The sequence below is a fragment of the Patella vulgata genome, chromosome 6 (genome assembly GCF_932274485.2).
Source record: "Patella vulgata chromosome 6, xgPatVulg1.2, whole genome shotgun sequence".
Classification (NCBI taxonomy): domain Eukaryota; kingdom Metazoa; phylum Mollusca; class Gastropoda; family Patellidae; genus Patella; species Patella vulgata.
Window position 1 is genome coordinate 24914175 of NC_065884.2, and position 19130 is coordinate 24933304.

At 34.1% G+C, this 19130-nt stretch overlaps 1 protein-coding gene across 2 annotated transcripts; it reads left to right on the top strand.

Annotated features, from left to right (window-relative positions):
* LOC126823383 (Golgi SNAP receptor complex member 1) lies at positions 1–15426 on the top strand. 2 transcript variants are annotated; one of them, XM_050552198.2, is made up of 9 exons: positions 1–94; positions 1649–1751; positions 2282–2302; positions 3792–3876; positions 5213–5412; positions 9959–10030; positions 10190–10219; positions 11024–11106; positions 11665–15426. In XM_050552198.2, the coding sequence occupies exons 1-9, from the start codon at positions 52–54 to the stop codon at positions 11787–11789; spliced, it is 762 nt and encodes a 253-aa protein (XP_050408155.1). In that variant the 5' UTR covers positions 1–51; the 3' UTR covers positions 11790–15426. The 2 variants fall into 2 exon arrangements, with proteins under 2 accessions (XP_050408155.1, XP_050408156.1); XM_050552199.2 differs by lacking the exon at positions 2282–2302.
* The last annotated feature ends 3704 nt before the right edge of the window (positions 15427–19130 follow it).

Genomic DNA, 19130 nt, shown 5'->3' on the forward strand with positions numbered 1-19130 from the left:
AAATTTAACAATTTTTTTTAAAGTTTATCGTGCAAACGAGAATTTGCCAACATGACTAAATCTATCATGGCCGACATGGGAAACCTTTGGGAAGGTAAACAAAGTTATTTTGGTTATTATAAACGTTCATTCATCTGTTTTAGCAAGATATGTAATGTTTGTTTTACAGAGGAAGCTGTTTGTTATGAAATACATTAAAAACTAATTCATGTTCAGGACCTACTTCTTCTAAAATCGACTTAAATATAACGGCTGTGAGTCGTGACAGAAGACTGAGAGTGAGAAGTTGACGTACGGTATTGATTCAATTGACAGTATTGTTTTTGACAGTTTATTTTGGGTTTCTGAAATGAAACTGCTGTAGTTACAAACTTACTCCCCACCTCCACACCCAACTAACTGCTACGTAATTCTCTACCCCAGACACATTGTGAGCCATGTTGGCTCAGTGCTTAAGGCGCTGGCTCAAACTCAATGAGTGAATGACCCCAAGATGAAGATCCTTAGCTTAGTTGATAATATCCAGGTGTGTGCTAAGAGTAAGAAAGTTGCGCGGGATTTTCCAGCCTTGTTTTTGTGTATGACCATAGATAATACTGTATTATCTATGGTACTATAATACGACTGAGCTCTGTGTCGATGTGTGACTGTGAGCATATCAGGTTGACCGTCTCAAGACCTGATGTCGAACGAGAACACGAGATAAGTACTGAAGTAGGACATTAAACCCGATTTCATTTCATTTCTAGAACACACACATCTTTTAGATTCCTGCCCGAATCAGACCTTTCCTTGAAAGGCAAGTCATCAAAACTTACTGTAAACATCTTTTATTTTCGATAAATTAGATTTTAAAACCGAATCAGTATAAATAACAGCTACAATTGAACTTCATTGCCCATTGTAAACTGACAATAAGCGTACATGTATGTCTTTACATGTGGGCTACATGTACATTTATCTTTGATCATCCAGATCACTTATAAATGTATTGTGAGTAAAAATGTATACACACAAAGCTAAGGGTGCATGTATAATATAAACAAGCCCTGTCTGTATGCATTCACCATTATATGACAGAAGGTAAGCATCCTTCACACTAAGATGTCCACTTCTTTAATTTTTGTGTAACTTAAAATGTTGTTACTTAAATTGTTGAGGGTAAAAACTAAAACTTACAATTTACTAGGGTGATCAGTGATTATGATTTCAGGGTGTCTTAAAACAGACAGTCTGCAGAACATTTCATAACAAATGGGGTCTTTTTAACAATACCGGTAGGCTAAGCCTAATTTAACATAAATTTATCAACTATTGACAACCTTAAAAATAAAGCAGATTTTTAATTTAAAAAAATAGTCAAAATTTTGACTTCTGCAACCGAGAAACCATGACTAGTCAAAATTTCATTTTGACTGTTACAACTGAGAAACCATGACTAAGCTTTGCTTTTAGCATTCACTCAACATTTACCTACTTGGTATTACTTTCAATTTACTCATAGCTGCTTCTTTTCATTAGGAACTGCTGTTAAATCTTATTCAATAACTTTATATATAATATTTTCTGCCATTTTTTGAAATAAGATGAATCACAAAAAATCCTTCTTGATGCAGTTACAAATTATAGTTATATTTATTTTTTTCAGATTTACGTAAACAGGCTCGACAATTGGAGAATGAGATTGATTTAAAGCTAGTTTCCTTCAGCAAGTTAGGAACAAGTATATCTGCGCAAAGAGAATATGAAAGGTAATTGTACATGTATTTTTTGAATGAACTTTATTGATATGAATAAGTGCCCAAGAACAGCACTTCATAAAACATTAACCTGGAAAACAACAAATTTCACTGATCTCAACATGACAATATTGGCTGTGTAAGTGGCTGTATCCACTGTACTGTTTAGTCCTAAATAATAATACAGGCTTCAATTATCTACATTGTATGGAAATTTTTGATACATTCAATAACACGAGATTTGTTCAGCCTCTTGTTAATCTTTTAGTACATTAGTACTGTAAGATTGATGTTTTTCAATTTGGTAGTAATCTTTCATGAAGTTATGGGAGTGTTATCCTAGTGTACTAATACTGGGGTATTTAATAATGGAGTATACCAACTCTGATTGAGTATAATTTTGGTTGTTTATAACTACTTGTATTAATAGAGGACGAAAACACTTTACTTTTTAGCATGGCTCAGACAATAAATAGCAACTCATTAATTTCTGCAGTATAACCAAATTGTACATTACTAATTAATTTATAATTATTTATTAGCCCTACTGAAGAGCAAAAGAGGTAATGAATTAGTTAGTTTTTCAGGGCTTAAAAGGAATTTGTATCCATACAATTTGGTCCTCCCTCAATCTCTGTTTTATTTTAATGTATATGATAATTTATATGTATATATATTTATATTTGTAAGCTTCTGTGTAACTGGGTTTCATGTCATGCTATCGATGAATATTATTCTTCAAATGCCATTTTGGAATTTATTCGAATATTTTATAAAATTTCATGGACTTCACTTAGACAATATTCGACTTTACATAATATTTGTTTACTTAGTAGTGCATGTAGAGAGTCAAAAAACCAATCAACATTTTTCTATAAGTTAATTTCATCACTCATTTAAATTTATAGCTTTGTTTAATCTTGATTTGATTTGTTATACCTTTTATTAAATCTATCATAATTTGACTAACATTTTTTGCCAAACAAGACAGTGTTCTAGATAATATAATAGCATTATACTTAGAATTGCATGAAAGTTGGTCAAGGACATACATTTGCATTATCAGAAATCATATTATTCTATGTACATGTATAGTTAACATGAGGTTGTGAAACAATATTTATTCGAACTAAATAGTACATTGACAAAGGATTTTATTTAGAAGGAAAGTAAAATAATAGATTATTTTCTTGTAGCCTACATGAAATAAGAAGACATAAACAGATTATCTGTAAAACCATTATGTTTTGATAGTTGTGTAAAAAAAGGAATATCATATTTTGTGGAGATTATATTTTTATATGCATGGCAGTTGTCGCAGAATTTATACATACATACATGTTTTCTTTTTCAAAACAGTAAATACTGCTGTAATATGTATGTTTGCATTGTAAACTTATCAGTTTTAAGTTTAATATATAACTTGAAAGTGAGTAATGTGTTTGAGTAATTCTGTCTTTATTTATTCTTTTTAAAAGGAACATGTTTGCATGTGTCATGTGGTTAAGAAATGAGAATCGTCTTTTTTAATATATCATTGTGGTGATGGAAGCTTGGGTTACACTGTTTTCTTTTGTCATGGTCTTCTTGATTTTTTAATTTTAAGAAAAATCAAATTCTAGTATCCAATTAATTAACCAATTTGCTACCTTTTTCATATTTTGTAATAGACAATTAAATTATTTTGGCAAGTACTCCCAGAAATAGATTTTAAAATGTTTTAATTAAACTTATATTTTATTGATTCTAGTTGATAACTGGGGGGTTGGATGGCCGAATGGTTAGCGCATGCATGTTGTATCATAAGGTCTGTCATTGAGTAAACTGGTGTGGTTTTTATTGCCCGTTTGTATGTGGCAAGGATTAGGGTCGCTAGTCTAACCTCGTGGGATTTCTCTGGGTCCTCCGGTTTCCTTCCACTGCTAAAGACCCCTCGTGCAAGCAAATGAAATTGAACCATATGTTAGTCCCAAAATGACCTAGTGCGTGGACCTCCTCCCTCTCTCTCTCTCTATCTCTCTCTCTGATAACCAATACATTTGAATATTTCAGTGACACTTCACCTTTAATTAATAAAACAAGTAGTGAACATATGATAGAGACCATGGCAATGGAAATACAACAGTTACTCTCTAAGGTAGGTATTTCTTTATCTGAGGTAGGTTTTCAAACCTGGAGGTCCCAGGTTTCATCCCAGATCCCAGTGTTGTCCAAGAAAATTCCTCGGGATTTTCCAATGTGGTTTCCCCCTTGTCAGAGGTGTGAGAATGAAGCCTAGCCATCTCTATTAGCCTATTAAACCCCATTTCATTTCAAAAGCAGTATTGTGGGAAAATATCTGTATAGTCTGGAATATTGAAGACTTAAAAAAGCGAATTGTGCGGTGTATTATATTTGCAATTTTTATACACAAACATCGATATGTGGAAGTATTTTTTTTGTCACCTCAGGGCCCGGTCCATCTGTCCCTTCATGGATCACAATTTCCTGTGATCACTTCTACATTTATAAACCAATTTATATACTGACTAAAGTTATCATCCCATTCCAATGATATTTTACAGTATTTTTGTTTAAAAACATTTTGCTTTTAATTATGCAAAAGGTAAATCTCCCTATTGCAGGTCTTTCTTTAGGCCTGAAATGTTACCTAAATTATTAATTAGACATTAATTGACATGAAAAGACCATAATCATCTCTTGATGCCGTATTATGTATCTGATTTTCATTGGATTTGAATCCAATCTGCTGTTTGACGTCCATTAATGGTTAAATGCAAAAATGTATAATCAAGACTTTGTTAATAATTGTGACCGTGGTAACAATGACAATTGAGGCAACAGGGATTTTAAAATAATGTTTTCTGGGCTTAGAGTGAAGCAATTTGACTGGAGTATTCAGCATATTCCCTTTACATCATCTAGTGTGGACGCTCTAGAGACTAAAGTTAATATCCGATTGTGTTTAAATTTATACACCATGTTTAAGGTCATGAAACAAAGAGGCCTATTGTTTTTCAACGATATCCGATAATTACTTGCCAGAGTTTTGGTCCTTGATCACTTTGAAAAATCTTGTGGATGCTTTAGAGACCATAGTTATCATCTGATTGATTTTATATTTGTACACCGTGTTTACGGTCATGAAACGAAGACGCCTATATAATTGTTTCGATTGACTTTAGATTGATACAAGTATAGAGATGAACAAGTATATTGATTGATTTTCAATGATTTTTGATAACTTGAACAGCTCAATCCATTCCATGATATTAAATCAATAAATGTTTTATAAACTAAATGTTACTCTTAATCAGATTTTAGTATATTATAAATGTTTTATTGTTGACTTCCTGGACGATTCAGCTGTTGTGGTTGTATGGTTTATTGCCTGGCAACTTATCTTTATTTATGTACAATATTTAACATAACAGTATTTTAAATATTGAAAAGGTTGATATTTTTTATTTCAGTTAAATGAAATTAATGACAGAATGGTTGAATACACACAGAATATTAGTTTAAATTCTAATAGTGCAGCTTTAAATCACACATATGAGCGTCATAGAGATATCTTACAAGATTATACTCATGAGTTTCAGAAAACTAAAGCTAATATTACAGCTATTAGAGAACGGGAAGATTTATTAGGTTCTGTTCATAGAGATATCAAGTGAGTTATCGTATTTACTTCAAAGAACAAGGACAAACAAAATGTCAAGTTTACTATGTCTGGATATTAAACCGAATTAGGTCATCTTTTTGATTATAAATCTTACATTTATTATACACCCACATGGAAATTTCTTGTGAACACCAAAAGTTATCATCCGATTGTTTTAAAATTGATAAATTATTATGTTGTTTAAATTAGTGAGATGTAAAAGTCTATTTAATTTCAGCAATTTCCGTTTATTACATCTAGAGTTGTGGCAGCTGTTTCACTTGTCGAACCTTGTGAACACTCTAACATCTAAAGTTATCTGCCGATCTATATGAAATTTATACTATTCAAAAAAAGTAGGGGATATTTGATTTTGGGGGCATAATACTAAAATATGCAAATGACTACGAAAAAAGTCACTATAGAACCTAACAGAAGAAACATTTCCAGTTACATGTGACGCCCAAACGCACCAATAGCTACCGCATGGAATGCAGGTGATGCTTGGGATCATCATGGGGATCCAACCCAAGATTTGCACGACTCTGACTTTGAATGTTACAGTCATTGTGGCATTGAATTCCACGTTGGAAACATCAGTTTAATTGTTTTAGTGACCAGAAAACAAATTTTGATATGCGTCGGCTTACCCAAAATGAAAGGTTACGTGCCCTTGGCATGCTACAGATCGGCACAACACAGGCGGTTGTGGCGCGGACGATGAATGTTTCTCAGTCTGTCATAAGCAGGCTATGGTCCAGATACCGTGATACACAATCTGTACAGGACAGACCACGCTCAGGTCGACCAAGGGCGACAACTCAAGCCCAGGATCGATTTATCCGTACCTTGGCCTTGAGAAATCGTGTCATCACAGCAAATCAGATCAGCGCTCGTCTTCAAACAGACACTGGTGTGAGAGTGAGTGGCCAGACGATTCGGAATCGACTGCATAGGGGTCACCTTCGCGCCCGACGTCCTCGCGTGATCCCTTGTTTGAGAGATCATCACATTCAGGCAAGACGTCGTTGGTGTAGGGATCGTCAACACTGGGATAATCGACGCTGGAGCAATGTGATGTTTTCAGATGAGTCAAGGTTCACTGTTGATTTTTTGGACAGACGTAGGAGGGTGTGGCGTCGTCGAAACGAGCGCTTCCAAGACGTTAACGTCATCAGACATGATCGATTTGAGGGTGGTTCTGTTATGGTGTGGGGAGGCATCACTGTTGCTGGAAGAACGGCTTTACATGTTGTCGCAGGGCGTGTTACAGGCCAGTACTACCGGGACAACATCTTGGCAGTCCATGTTGTGCCGTTCGCACGACGTCATGGCCGCCGTTTCATCTTCCAGGATGACAACGCAAGATGTCACAGGGCCAGGATCGTTACAGGTTACCTCCAACAACAGAACATCACCACATTACCTTGGCCAGCACTGAGTCCCGACCTCTCCCCCATCGAGCATGTCTGGGACATGCTTGGACAGAGGTTACGTCAACGTCAACAACGTCCTGCCAATGTCCAAGAACTTGCTGCTGCGTTGCAACAGGAATGGGACAATCTGGACCAAAATGACCTTAGACGTCTCATTAGGAGTATGCCACGTCGGATCAATGCTTGTTTGGCAAACAGAGGAGGATTTACCCGTTACTGACTTGGTTGTGATGCTGTGGTAACTTTGCTGTTTGACCCCGGGTATCATTTTACCCTTATAATGGTCAGTCTGTGCCTTACTTAGTCTAACGATCATTTGGAATAAATCGATGAATGTGAACTTCATTTCATGTCATTTGTTTCTTCGTCAGTTTCATTAGGTGACTTTAATAACACTTAAAAATCAAATATCCCCTACTTTTTTTGAATAGTATATATGTATCATTTAAATTTGTAAAAAGAAGAGTTATAGCCCTTGTTTCACTTTATTGAACTTGTGAACGATCTAACGCTAAAAGTTATCATTCGATCTTTGTGAAATTTATATGCATTATTTAAATTTGTGAAACAGAGGTCTATTGAAATTTAGCTATTTCCGTCAATTACTTCTAGATTTATGGCCCTTGTTTCACTTTATTGAACCTTCTGAACGCTCTAACATCAAGTGTTATTTGCCGATCTATGTGAAATTTATATGCATTATTATTTCCGTTTATTACTTCTAGAGAAATGGCCCCTGTTTCATTTTGTTGAATGTTGTGAACACTCATCCGATCTTTGTGAAATTTTTATGCATTAATTAAATTATTGAAACAAAGAAGTCTATTGAATATCAGCAATTTTTGTTCAGAGTTATGTCCCTTGTTTTACTTTGTTGAACCTTGTGAATGCTCTTACACCAAGTCATCATCCGATCTGTATGAAATTTATATGCATCATTTAGATTAATGAATCGACGAAGCCTATTGAATTTCAGCAATTTACAATAATTAGTTCTAGAGTTATGACCAGGGCTGTCGGTAATTTTCACAGTTGATTAGCAGCACTGCTAATCAAAAAGTCCAATTTTGCCAAATTTGATTAGCAAAGCTAAAAATTGGTTAGCAGTTTTTCAGTTTCAGCATAAAACAACCCAAATAACTAGATATTACTTTAATTATGATTAAATTTCATTCTTCCATTTTTTTAGCACTGCCACATGTAGTTGTAACAGTTAGTGAATGTGATGTAAACTTTTGGTTAGGTCTTATGTCTGAAGCCAATTCTTGACAGTGTCTTCCGATGCCCCGCTCATTTTAATTGTTATTTCTTCGTTACTTTAGAAATCTTCGTTAGAAAACAATTTTGTCTGCTTTTTATCATGTATTATTACTATTTTTGTTCAATCGGGCGCACATCGATTAACTAGACAAACGCGCAATAATATTTTACGGGAATTCTTACTTTGATTTATCATTTTACAATACGTTAACATGTATTTATTATTTTATTTACAATACGTGAGGGATACACTGGATTTATTTCTTTCAAAATGAATGCTGATATAATTACTTGAAATTGGCATGTCTCGCAACATGAGTGGTACTACTTGATTCCCTATTTCCGGTTTAATAGTCCCTATTCATAGAGTTATGTCCCCGTATTATATTCATTGATATTGTATTATGAATTGAGTCTGGGTAGTCCGAAAAGAAAATGTCACACGGAGATTTCAGTTTTGTTTATAAAATTTTATTTGACATTTTATACACGTTGAAAGTGTTGAGAAAGCCTCCTAGTCTTCAAACTGTGGATAATCTTTCTGTCAATATCCAAAATGGCAGGCATATTAATGATTCGCAGTTACTGCGAATCAAAAACGTTAGATTTTAATTTTTGATTAGCAACGGACAAAATATGTATCGCAAATTGCGCTGCGATACTGGTTGTCGGCAGCCCTGGTTATGACCCTTGTTTCACTTTGTCGAACCTTGTTAATGCTCGATTGATGAAAGTTATCATCCGATATGGATGAAATTTATATGCATCATTTAAATTTGTGAAACAGAGGTCTATTGAAATTCAACAATTTCCGTCAATTATGGCCCTTGTTTTACTTTGTGAATCTTTTGAATGTTCGAATGGCCCTTGTTTTACTTTGTGAACCTTCAAATGACAGAAGTTATCATCCAATCTGTATGAAATTTATATGCATTATTTAAATTCGTAAAATGAAAAAGCCTGTCAAATTTCAACAGTTTCTGTAAACTACTTCCAGAGTTAAGGCCCTTGTTTCAATTTGTAGCATCTTGTGAACCCTCAAATGACGAAAATTATAATCTGATCTGTATGAAATTGTCTTGTAAATGCCCTCAATTACCTACAAAAGAATAAATATGTGACAACCCTTGTCGATCTGTCGGATGATGTAGCTGCTGTGGTCGTATGTTTCGTTGTCTGGCAACCTATCTTTTCCTTCTAATTACCCAAGAAAATAAATTATAAACCTAAATTGCATAATAAACCCACAAACATTTAGATAAGTTGATTATTACACACCGACAACCATTGCTTGTTTATCTTCATATTATTAGTGCATAGTAACCATGCTCATGCTCATTGGTACCTACTATAACCTACCCTATATTTGTATTATTTAATCCTTAGCCGAGTCCATGCAGAAAAACAGGACGTTAAACCCCATTTCATTTCGTTTTATTTAAAATATGTTTGGCTTGTATTCTATTTTGTAAGTTGTTTGTGGCAGTGGATGTACTTTCTCATCCATATTTATGTATTAGGATCTTTACTGTCAGATGAATATATTCATGTATATTACAGACAACGGCTTTTGAAATAATTATATGACAGTAGACTTTTTCGAAGTTGCGATATAGCATTCTGAAATCAAAATCAGTAATAAAGTAGGCAGTCTTTGCTACAGGAATATTAAAAAGAGAACTAGTTCCAAATATATGAGCTCTGTTTGAGAGGGAGTTGGAAACTTTCGGTCACGTCTTCCTGATTCTTCTCCTCCTCCAGTTCTCTGTAGTGATAATCTGCCTTGTGTTTGTTTTAAATGATAGAAGGTTTTGATTGAACTTGCTTCCTCATTTCACATTACTTTTGTTTTATTTCAGTGCATACAAAAATTCGTCTGGTTTAAACAGAAGAACAGACTTATATCTAAAGGAAAATGAACACATACGAAAGTAAGATTTATTCTTTAGCTTATATGTTGTTCTTTTTATGTCCTCTGGTACAGCAATTGATATTTAATAATCTTACCAGACCAGTAGACTAGTTACTAACTTTTAAAGATATCAGGGTTAAATTATTGAATTAAATATATTTTATTTATGCTTTTGCAGTTCAGAAAGATTAGTAGATGACCAAATAAGGTAAAGTTCAATGTTTACTATCATTTATGTTGTTTTATTTGCCCATATTTTAAATGCGGTACAGAACTCTTATTCATTCATTCGTTCATATAAACTAGACTATCACAATGCCTTATTTTATGGCATTCCAAATTATCAAATTCAACACCTTTAACGAATTCATAATGCTGCCGCCAGAGTTTTGACAAGTACAAAAAATCAGAACTCATCAGCCCCGATCCTGAAAAATCTTCATTGGTTCCCAATTCAAGAGCGAATCAAGTTCAAAATACTACTATTGACTTTCAAGGCATTACATGATCAATCAGCAAAATATATCAAAGATCTGATTACCCCATATAAATTCAAGAGAACTCTTAGATCCACCAATAAACAATTTCTGTATCAACCATCAGTGAATCTTGAAATTGCAAAAAGATCTTTCTTGTTCACTGCTCCTCTCTTAGGGAATTCATTGGCTTACAACATTAGAACCATTGATTCCTTGGATGCATTTAAATCTCATCTAAAGTGTTTCCATAGCTCAATAGAGAAAACTTGAAACTTCTGTTTTAGTATTATTGTTCTATATAAATCGAGGATTATTATTATTATTATTTTATATTGCTACACTCTCCAGTTATTTAACATTTTTAGGGTTAGTTAAAAAATTTTGTTTAAAATTCCCTGATCTCTCAGATGTTCAGGTTTCAAGATTTGTTCAAACATTTTTTTTATGACATTATTTGTACATGTTGATTGAGTTTTCATCCAATTCAATTACTTTGTATTTCTGTTTATTAATGTTATGTCTCATATTTTCAGTATTGCCATAGCAACAAAAGAGAATCTTTATTCACAGAAAAAGTTTTTAGATAACATTACGCATAAAGTGAATTCAATAGCCAGTATCCTTTTATACAACCCAACTTACTAGAAAATATGTATCTTCGAACAAAAATGAAATGGTGTTTAGCACCCTACTTTTCTAGTCCATTTGTGCTAATGAAGAAGGGCATTTACATGCATGCCAATTTTACTAATCAAAGTTAACTGAAAATGTTATGGTTGGGTGACCGAATGATTAATGCGTGCATGTTGCATCATAAGGTCTGTGATTGTGTCAAGTGGCCTGGTTTCAATTCCCTGCTTGTACGTGACAAGGTGTAGGGTAACCTGTCTAACCTCGCAGGTTTTCACTGGGTCATCTGGTTTCCTCCCACCACTGCTCCAATCAAGGATAGTGAATATACATTGATGAAAAAAAAAATTGATTTCTATTGTAATAGAGCTTAAAAGAATTATTAGGATCTATTAAAATAGAGTTTTTGACTTGCTAAATATAAGAGCTCAGCTAGTGAAATATTCAAAGTTGCCCTTGGGCATAAAAGATTTTACTGACCGTTGAAATGTCAGAATGATGCTTTATAAATACATTTATATATTCAACCTTAACCAAAGAATAGATCGTTTTCCAGTGATCAACAGTTTAATGCAGAGGATAAACATTCGTAAAAGACGGGACTCTATAATATTAGGTGGTGTGATAGCTGTGTGTGTTATTCTCTTATTATTATACGCATTCCATTAAATATATACAGTGCAAAAACTAATTGTGTACACACTATTAACCATCTTTATAATAATCACTTTGAATATGTGAAGTTGTAAGACGTTTCTATGAATGGGACAATACATTCTTGTGCAAACATTTAGTACATATCTTTTACTCTATATTTTAAACCAGGGAAAAAAGTCGGTGTTTGTACTTGGCATGTGCCGTCAATGGATGTGCCAAAAAGAAAGGGTTCTGTTGGGTACACAGTTTATTTTGATAATGTTTCTCACTGCTCTATCCTGTGTATAAGTGCAGGCTGTTGATTTGAAATTGATGTAAAGCTGCAAAAGTATTGTTTTTCCTTGATGAAGATCTTTTAATGTACCCTTCTCCAACTTTCTGCTACCTGTGAATGGAGAATTTTGAAGTGTGGTAATATCAATTCTGTTATTCTTCCATTTTCATCAAATGGGGTATTTGTGTAAAATGTATAGTATTCAGTGCAAAAGTTTTGACAGGTAGCATTTTTAAATTTTGAAATAAAAGTTAAGGTATGGTCATTGGATTAAGAGCACCTCTACTCACAAAAATGGGGCCATGTCAAATTTGTATTTTGTTGCTTTGACCCAGACTTGCTAATTAATGATATTGCCTGTAGTTGCTGTAGTTATAATATCAAAGGGAGGTAATTTGTGAGCGAAACATTGTGCTCATTACAGTAGTGGGTTGAATATGTTAGTACATTTAACATTAAATGTATGTTGCTACAATCATATGATGCTACTGTTTAACTATTTATTCGATGGTGTTAAGTTAATACTTGTGAATATAATTGAATATGCTATATATGTAAATTATTTTAACAAACTTGTATAAATCAGTTTAATTTATTTAATGCATGTGGTAATTATAGCCATATATATTTCATTATTAATACTGTTTTCTGTATATTAGCTATCTAGTAGTTTAAGCCACCAGGGAGTTTAAATGAAGAGAGTAGATTCTCTATTTAATTTAAGTTTGTATGTTGAATGCTTTCTGTGTAGATACCTGAAACTATCCATTGATCATATACTCATGTGTTAGGTTTAGCTGATAGGAAAAATAGGGTGGACAATCTTTTCAATGACTGTTTTTCTTCTGGTCCCATGCCTTTCAAAAAAAGCAGGACTGTTACAATGGTTTTGTTTGTCTTGACTGGATGTCACACGTTTTGGGACACAATAACACTGCTTCTAATTAAGCTAGAAACTTTAAACTTGGTGTATGTGTTTATTAGATGAATGTCTGGACTGAGTTGGATCATGAGTATTTTCTGCTTGTGCTAAGTATGGATAAGCAATTTGACTGCTCGGTGTTGTATAGAAAGATAAACATACAATTAATTAATATGTGTCATCACAAAACTGTTTGACACCCAATCTATGTCATCAGTTATCATGACCAATTAATTAACGTTTTTGACTACTTCCTTAGACAATTCTTGATGTGACCATTCGAAACTAATTTTGCGATGTAAAATATATAACAAAATGTCTTTGTATAATTATTGTGTCTTTTCTTATAACCTAACCAAATCAAATAAACTGATGTATAAATTATCTTGATATGAAATGAAACCAGTCTAATTAAAATTAGGCTATACAGTACTTTCTTCCTTTTTTTTTTTGTTTTTGTTTTTGTGTCATTTATATTAATTACACTACACTTCAGGCAAGTCTAAGAAATTTATGTCCAAATGCCTTTCCATTTGCTATGAATGACCTAATGAAAAGACGCCTTTCATTTGGCTAAAACTTTAGCCAAACTTCACAATGGCTCAAATCAATCTTTGAAAAGAACATACACCTTAGAAAGATGTAGTTAGATGTTGTGATGAGGTCAGAATTATATAAAGATTTCATTTTAATTAGATTAATTACAGTCTAATGGGTTATTATTAAATGTGAATATATATTTATTTTTAAGACTAATATATAAGCCATATATTATTCATTATCTACATAATTCACATGCATACATACTGGTCGTTAGAATCTTTAGTTTTCTTTACGTAAGAAGGAATTACAAATTTGTATACTACAAACTTATATCACTAAATGCAATATTTGAATCTGGTCATAAGTCTTAGCCCTTTCAGTCTGGATGAGTGGAATTTATGTATCATCGACAATAACACTCGGCAACAGAATATTGACATAATTTAGTCCTTATAATTATCATTCTAAGTTCATTACACATTATATGAAATCCATAGATTAATTCAAAATTGCTCATATTTAACATGGTTATTTAGTGTCATCCATCCCCTAGTTCCTTTAACTCTGATCTCTATTCAGGGTAATGTACAGATTTTATAATGTCTCACTTTATCATACCATTGTAAGAACTGTAACTTTTGTGCTGTGGTGGTTTTTACTGCCCTGATTATGTATTACCTTTAGAAGTAAAGCCTCCGTTGCTATTGCAAGTGGTTTCTTAGGAAAATACTGGTACATTTTTCAGTGACTTCAATAAGTGGACATATATATATGATATTGTGGAAGATTCCACTGAAGATCTGATTTTACTCACCTGATCCAACTCAAGAAAAGCAGACAAAAATTAGTAGCCTTTCATAAAATAGCTCGGTAGTATTTATAGATTAAGGAGTTTCACAAGTTTTTCAAAAGTGATACCTTCATTGTAACTTCACATGTAAGACAATTACTAAATCCAAGTGTGTTATATATGATAAGTTTTTATATTTATTTGACTATATGTGATTGATTTTAATTAGAAATAAGAAAATTAAAAATAAGTCCTTTTTTAAATCTGTTTTAATTTAATTATCTGTCTGTATTTATCCACTTTTACATAATGTTTTACAGCTATATATTATGTGAGTATGTGTATATGTGTTTAGTCGACGTCATTTAGTAACATCTTTAAAATATAAATGACTTTTTCATACACATATATTGCTTCAACAATTGAAAGTAGCTTATATGATATTGACACATGAAATTAATTTATATTTTTAAAAAAGCTCTAGAATTGGTGCCTTTATTATGGAAACCCACGATTAAGTTATAGCTAGTGTATTTGTAGATTATATCTTTAAAAGGGATATAAACAATTTTCTCGTTCTAAGATTATCCCTTGAATTGAAAAATAGCCGCATTTATTACTGCACATAAATGATTTAAGGAGAAACTGTGAATGAATACAGAAATGTACAACTCTCATAAATGTTACTGATAATGATATATAATACTGGATAATTATATATTCTGATCAATAACACCATCAGATAAATGTAGTGCCTTGACATATGGTGTTTATGAGAAGTCATTTAACCCAGTAATGGTCATTTAACAAAGTAAAAACACAAAAATAAAAACTTTCTTCCTGCATCAGATTTTTGTAAAGGATGATCTGAGAACTAGAATATTGTTTTTGTATGGCCTTATAGGAAGTATAAAAGTGTCATTCTGCTTTTTTAAAAATGATACTTTGTTTTACCTAAGATGGTAGATATATTTATCTGTAAATGAATATAATTATGTTTAAAACCAGACTGTATTATGCTTTTTTTGAACTATGCTATAATTGTGATATAGTTGTTTTCATTGTTTAATGTATATATTTGTAAATAGGTGGTCAAAATAATAAAATATATAAAATATTACTTCAATTATTGTATGTACATTTTATTGTCAAGCTGATAGAAATGCTGTCCATACAAGCTCTATAAATCAGGCCAATGTACAGCAAACCCAATAGCTGGAAGAATTGTAATCTTGCTTTGAAATATTGATCGAGGGACCCAATGACATTTTCAACCTTGCAAAAGATGCACACCCTTCCACAAAGCCCTGTTTTTCAATTATTGGGCAAACGGTGTCAATGGTTGAGTGAGCATAAAAATGGATAGGCCTAACTTTAGGGTTAAATATTATGCTTAAGGCCCGGTCCCAGTGGCCGATGGACACAAAACGTATGCAAAAAGGACACAGCGGACGAGCAAACTTTCAGGGGTGGCTCAATCCGTTTTCATCCGCTCCAGAAATGGACAAAATTGACGAAAAATTTGCGAAAACAAAACGGAAAAGAACCAACGTGGGAAGTATGTAGCGGGGATGTTCATCGGAAGCGTAGCGGATGGAAGTGGATGACAGCTCCGACATCCTTCAATATACCAGATACATCACAGATACAAACGCTTTGTCCGTTTTGAAAACTTTATATACGAGATGCATATGCTAACATCCTTTCTATTTCCGTGCTACTAACGATGGATAGACGTTCCATGTACCTTATCTTTCCTCCCTCTTTCCGTTTTCAGCTGGAGCGGATGTGAGATCGTATGAAACACATATGCAATGAGTACACAACGGATGCATGGCGTTTTCAAACGGAGGGCACGTTTTTTCCCCGTTTTACATCCTCTTTGCATCCGTAAGTGCAGTGGGACAAGGCCTTTAGGTATATTTTGAGAAACAAGATACTATTATGAGTAACAAGCTATTGTAATATACAATAGACGCTATTGTGGGAACCTTAAAGTAACATGATACAGCGATATGTAAATTCTGTCCTGTTTTTAAAAAACATCCTACTTTTCAGCAACAACTGGGATAATGAATTTTGCCAGAAATCGAATTCCTACTGTCAAGGTTTTTTTTACGTGGTTGATTATATTCGCCTTGAGAGCGAAAATATAGTTTTTACTAATGGTCGGAATAGCGTAGCGGTGGCTACAGCCCCTGATCCGAAAAAAATATGTCAAAAATAAAACGCCTAGTCCCGCCACCACGCAATTTAAGTCATTTAGAGAATAGCAAACAGCTTTCCAAAAATTATAACTAGAATCAACTGAAACACAATAATCTAATAATACTGCTTAAATATATGGCATTTTCAACAGCATTCTACGTTAGATAACAGGCGGATTAATTGCAAGGTGGCCCCCGGGCGAATATTTCAACCATGATACTGCAAACAATATAGCGCGCAACTCAAAACCACAGCAGATAAAACTTTTGGTCTAGCAACCAGACTGCCTAGTCTTGCTGTTTTAGAATAATGCACCTTAAAATTACATTCATAAGAGACCTAAATGTGTTGTTTGGCCTTGGTGTGATACTTGACCCGTGAACTTGGATCAACCTGACCATCGGTTAAGGTTATCATCATCAACTAAAAGCGTGACAGTATTTCAGTTATCAACATATTATTTTGACCCGAATTCATCGGAAATGGGGCGAACTTCTGGAAACAAACGTCATTTTCCCAAAAATAAAGTTGATCAAATTGTCATATTGTCAAGACAAGACTATGACTTAATCCTGAAAGAAGCCCCCTGTAATCTAAATCTGTTTTTGAATGGCGGCCTTTGTCATTGTCTTATTTTCAGTGTGATTGGAGAAACTTTTATGTGGCCTGGTTTGTTCCCCGAAATGTTTAAGGAAATAAAAATATTCCCCGCGAGCTCAACTAATCTGTTTCAAAATCAGTTGTGAGAAATAAATATGTAATTCCAATTGCCTGCACAGAAGACCACACGCCTCTACTCCTGCATTAAGTGTCGGGAAACAGAAATGAAATGGGGTTTAACGTCCTACTTTCCCGCTCCAAATGGATTACTGAAGTCGGGCTTGTGTTATATTATGAGGCGCTATGAACTATAGGGGATCTTATACGTGCACGCCACTCGACTCGACACTGTTCTTGTCTGGTCCTAGACCCGTCCTGTACAACTGACAATGGGACACCGTGCCGTATAATCCCGAGGAACTTTCTAGGTCAACACCGGTAGTAAACTAGAGACCTCCTGGTTACCCGTTTTGTCACCTCGGCCCCCGTCATGAAACAGATATACCAGTTGGACTCACATGATTCTAGAGAACAGAACCCATTAACAATCTAACATTATATCCCAACAATTACCCTGACTGGGTTTCATTTGAATAGGCATTGATTTCAATGTGACAAACATCTAGACTATTGTCAACAATATACTCAATTTTATATAAAATGTAGCCCTACTCCATTTTTGGCAAAATAGCACTGAATCAAAAATGGAGCAAATCGTTACGTCGCTGCTTCGGCGATCGTTTGGCTGACTTAAATAATCTTGTATTTGTAACCAATTTTTCGTGTTTGATGTCAAGCCATTTCGACGAGAACAACGAAACGTGGATCCGACATCTTGATAAATTTTACGCTGGCGACGACGAGGACACCCCGGTATCCCCAGTGATATAATACCGGAACGATACTACAGGGGATACTCATCTTTCGTAGCATTCTATAATGAATTCTGCCCGGAAAAAGCCTATCCAGATCCGAGATACCCCTTTTATATCTCAAATGATCTCGATAGGGCTTACCCGAATGTCACCGCTTTAAGAATATTCAAGACTATTCCAGTGAGCTCGGCCCAAGTTCAGCGAACTTTCTTTCAGCAGATTAAAACTGACCAAGAACTATTTGATGCGATGGGTGAATGATAGCCAAAATAAAACAAAGCATATTGGAATTGTAGAGTTTTGGTTGGTTGAACTTTAGATTGCAATTGAGGCGTTGCCTTTAGGGTTTTGGTGGACGGTGGACCCCAACGGGTTAAAATTGCCCCCCCCCCCCCCGGCTCCGAAGACCAGATATATACGCCACTGTTTAGATGGGATTGAATTATTATATTCCTTATCAATAATATTGTTTGACAACCTCGAATATTAAACAAAATACCCATTTGACATATATATAATCCATGTGTGTCAATATATATCTACGCAAACAAGTTTGATGTTATTTCAAAGGTGGAATTTTAGTACACGCCCAACGTTCAAAATATGAATTGATAGATTCTGATGGCAGATGAATAATACCAGGAAAGACTGTTCAAGATAGTTCATTAAAGATGGGTTCCCAGAAAAGTATTTATCGGGTGGTTATTACCAATAAAAGTATGGTAATTTTGGTATATATGGAAAGTAGAGATATCCAATCACTCATGGAGCGTATTCAGGACAAAAATGTAAGGGTTCCCATAATCAACAGCCCGACGATTAGGAATTTCTGCACGCGTGATGTCAAAGGTCACACGCGAACATCGGGCGCTTGATGTACAAGTTGATGAACATTATGAAGAGTTGGACGTAAAACACTTTCTGAGATAAAAATGACGGAAAAAAACGCGGGTAGTGGATAATCCGAGAATTTAATTAGGTTTCGATATTTGTAATAAATAGTAAGCGATTAAAGACAACATCGTCTTATGTATGCAATGAATTCTCCTCTGAGTACTAAGAGAGGTAAGTCACGTGACGTAAACATGACCTGATTTGATCGAATTTTTTTAGCAGGACATTCCTTCGCAATTACAATGTT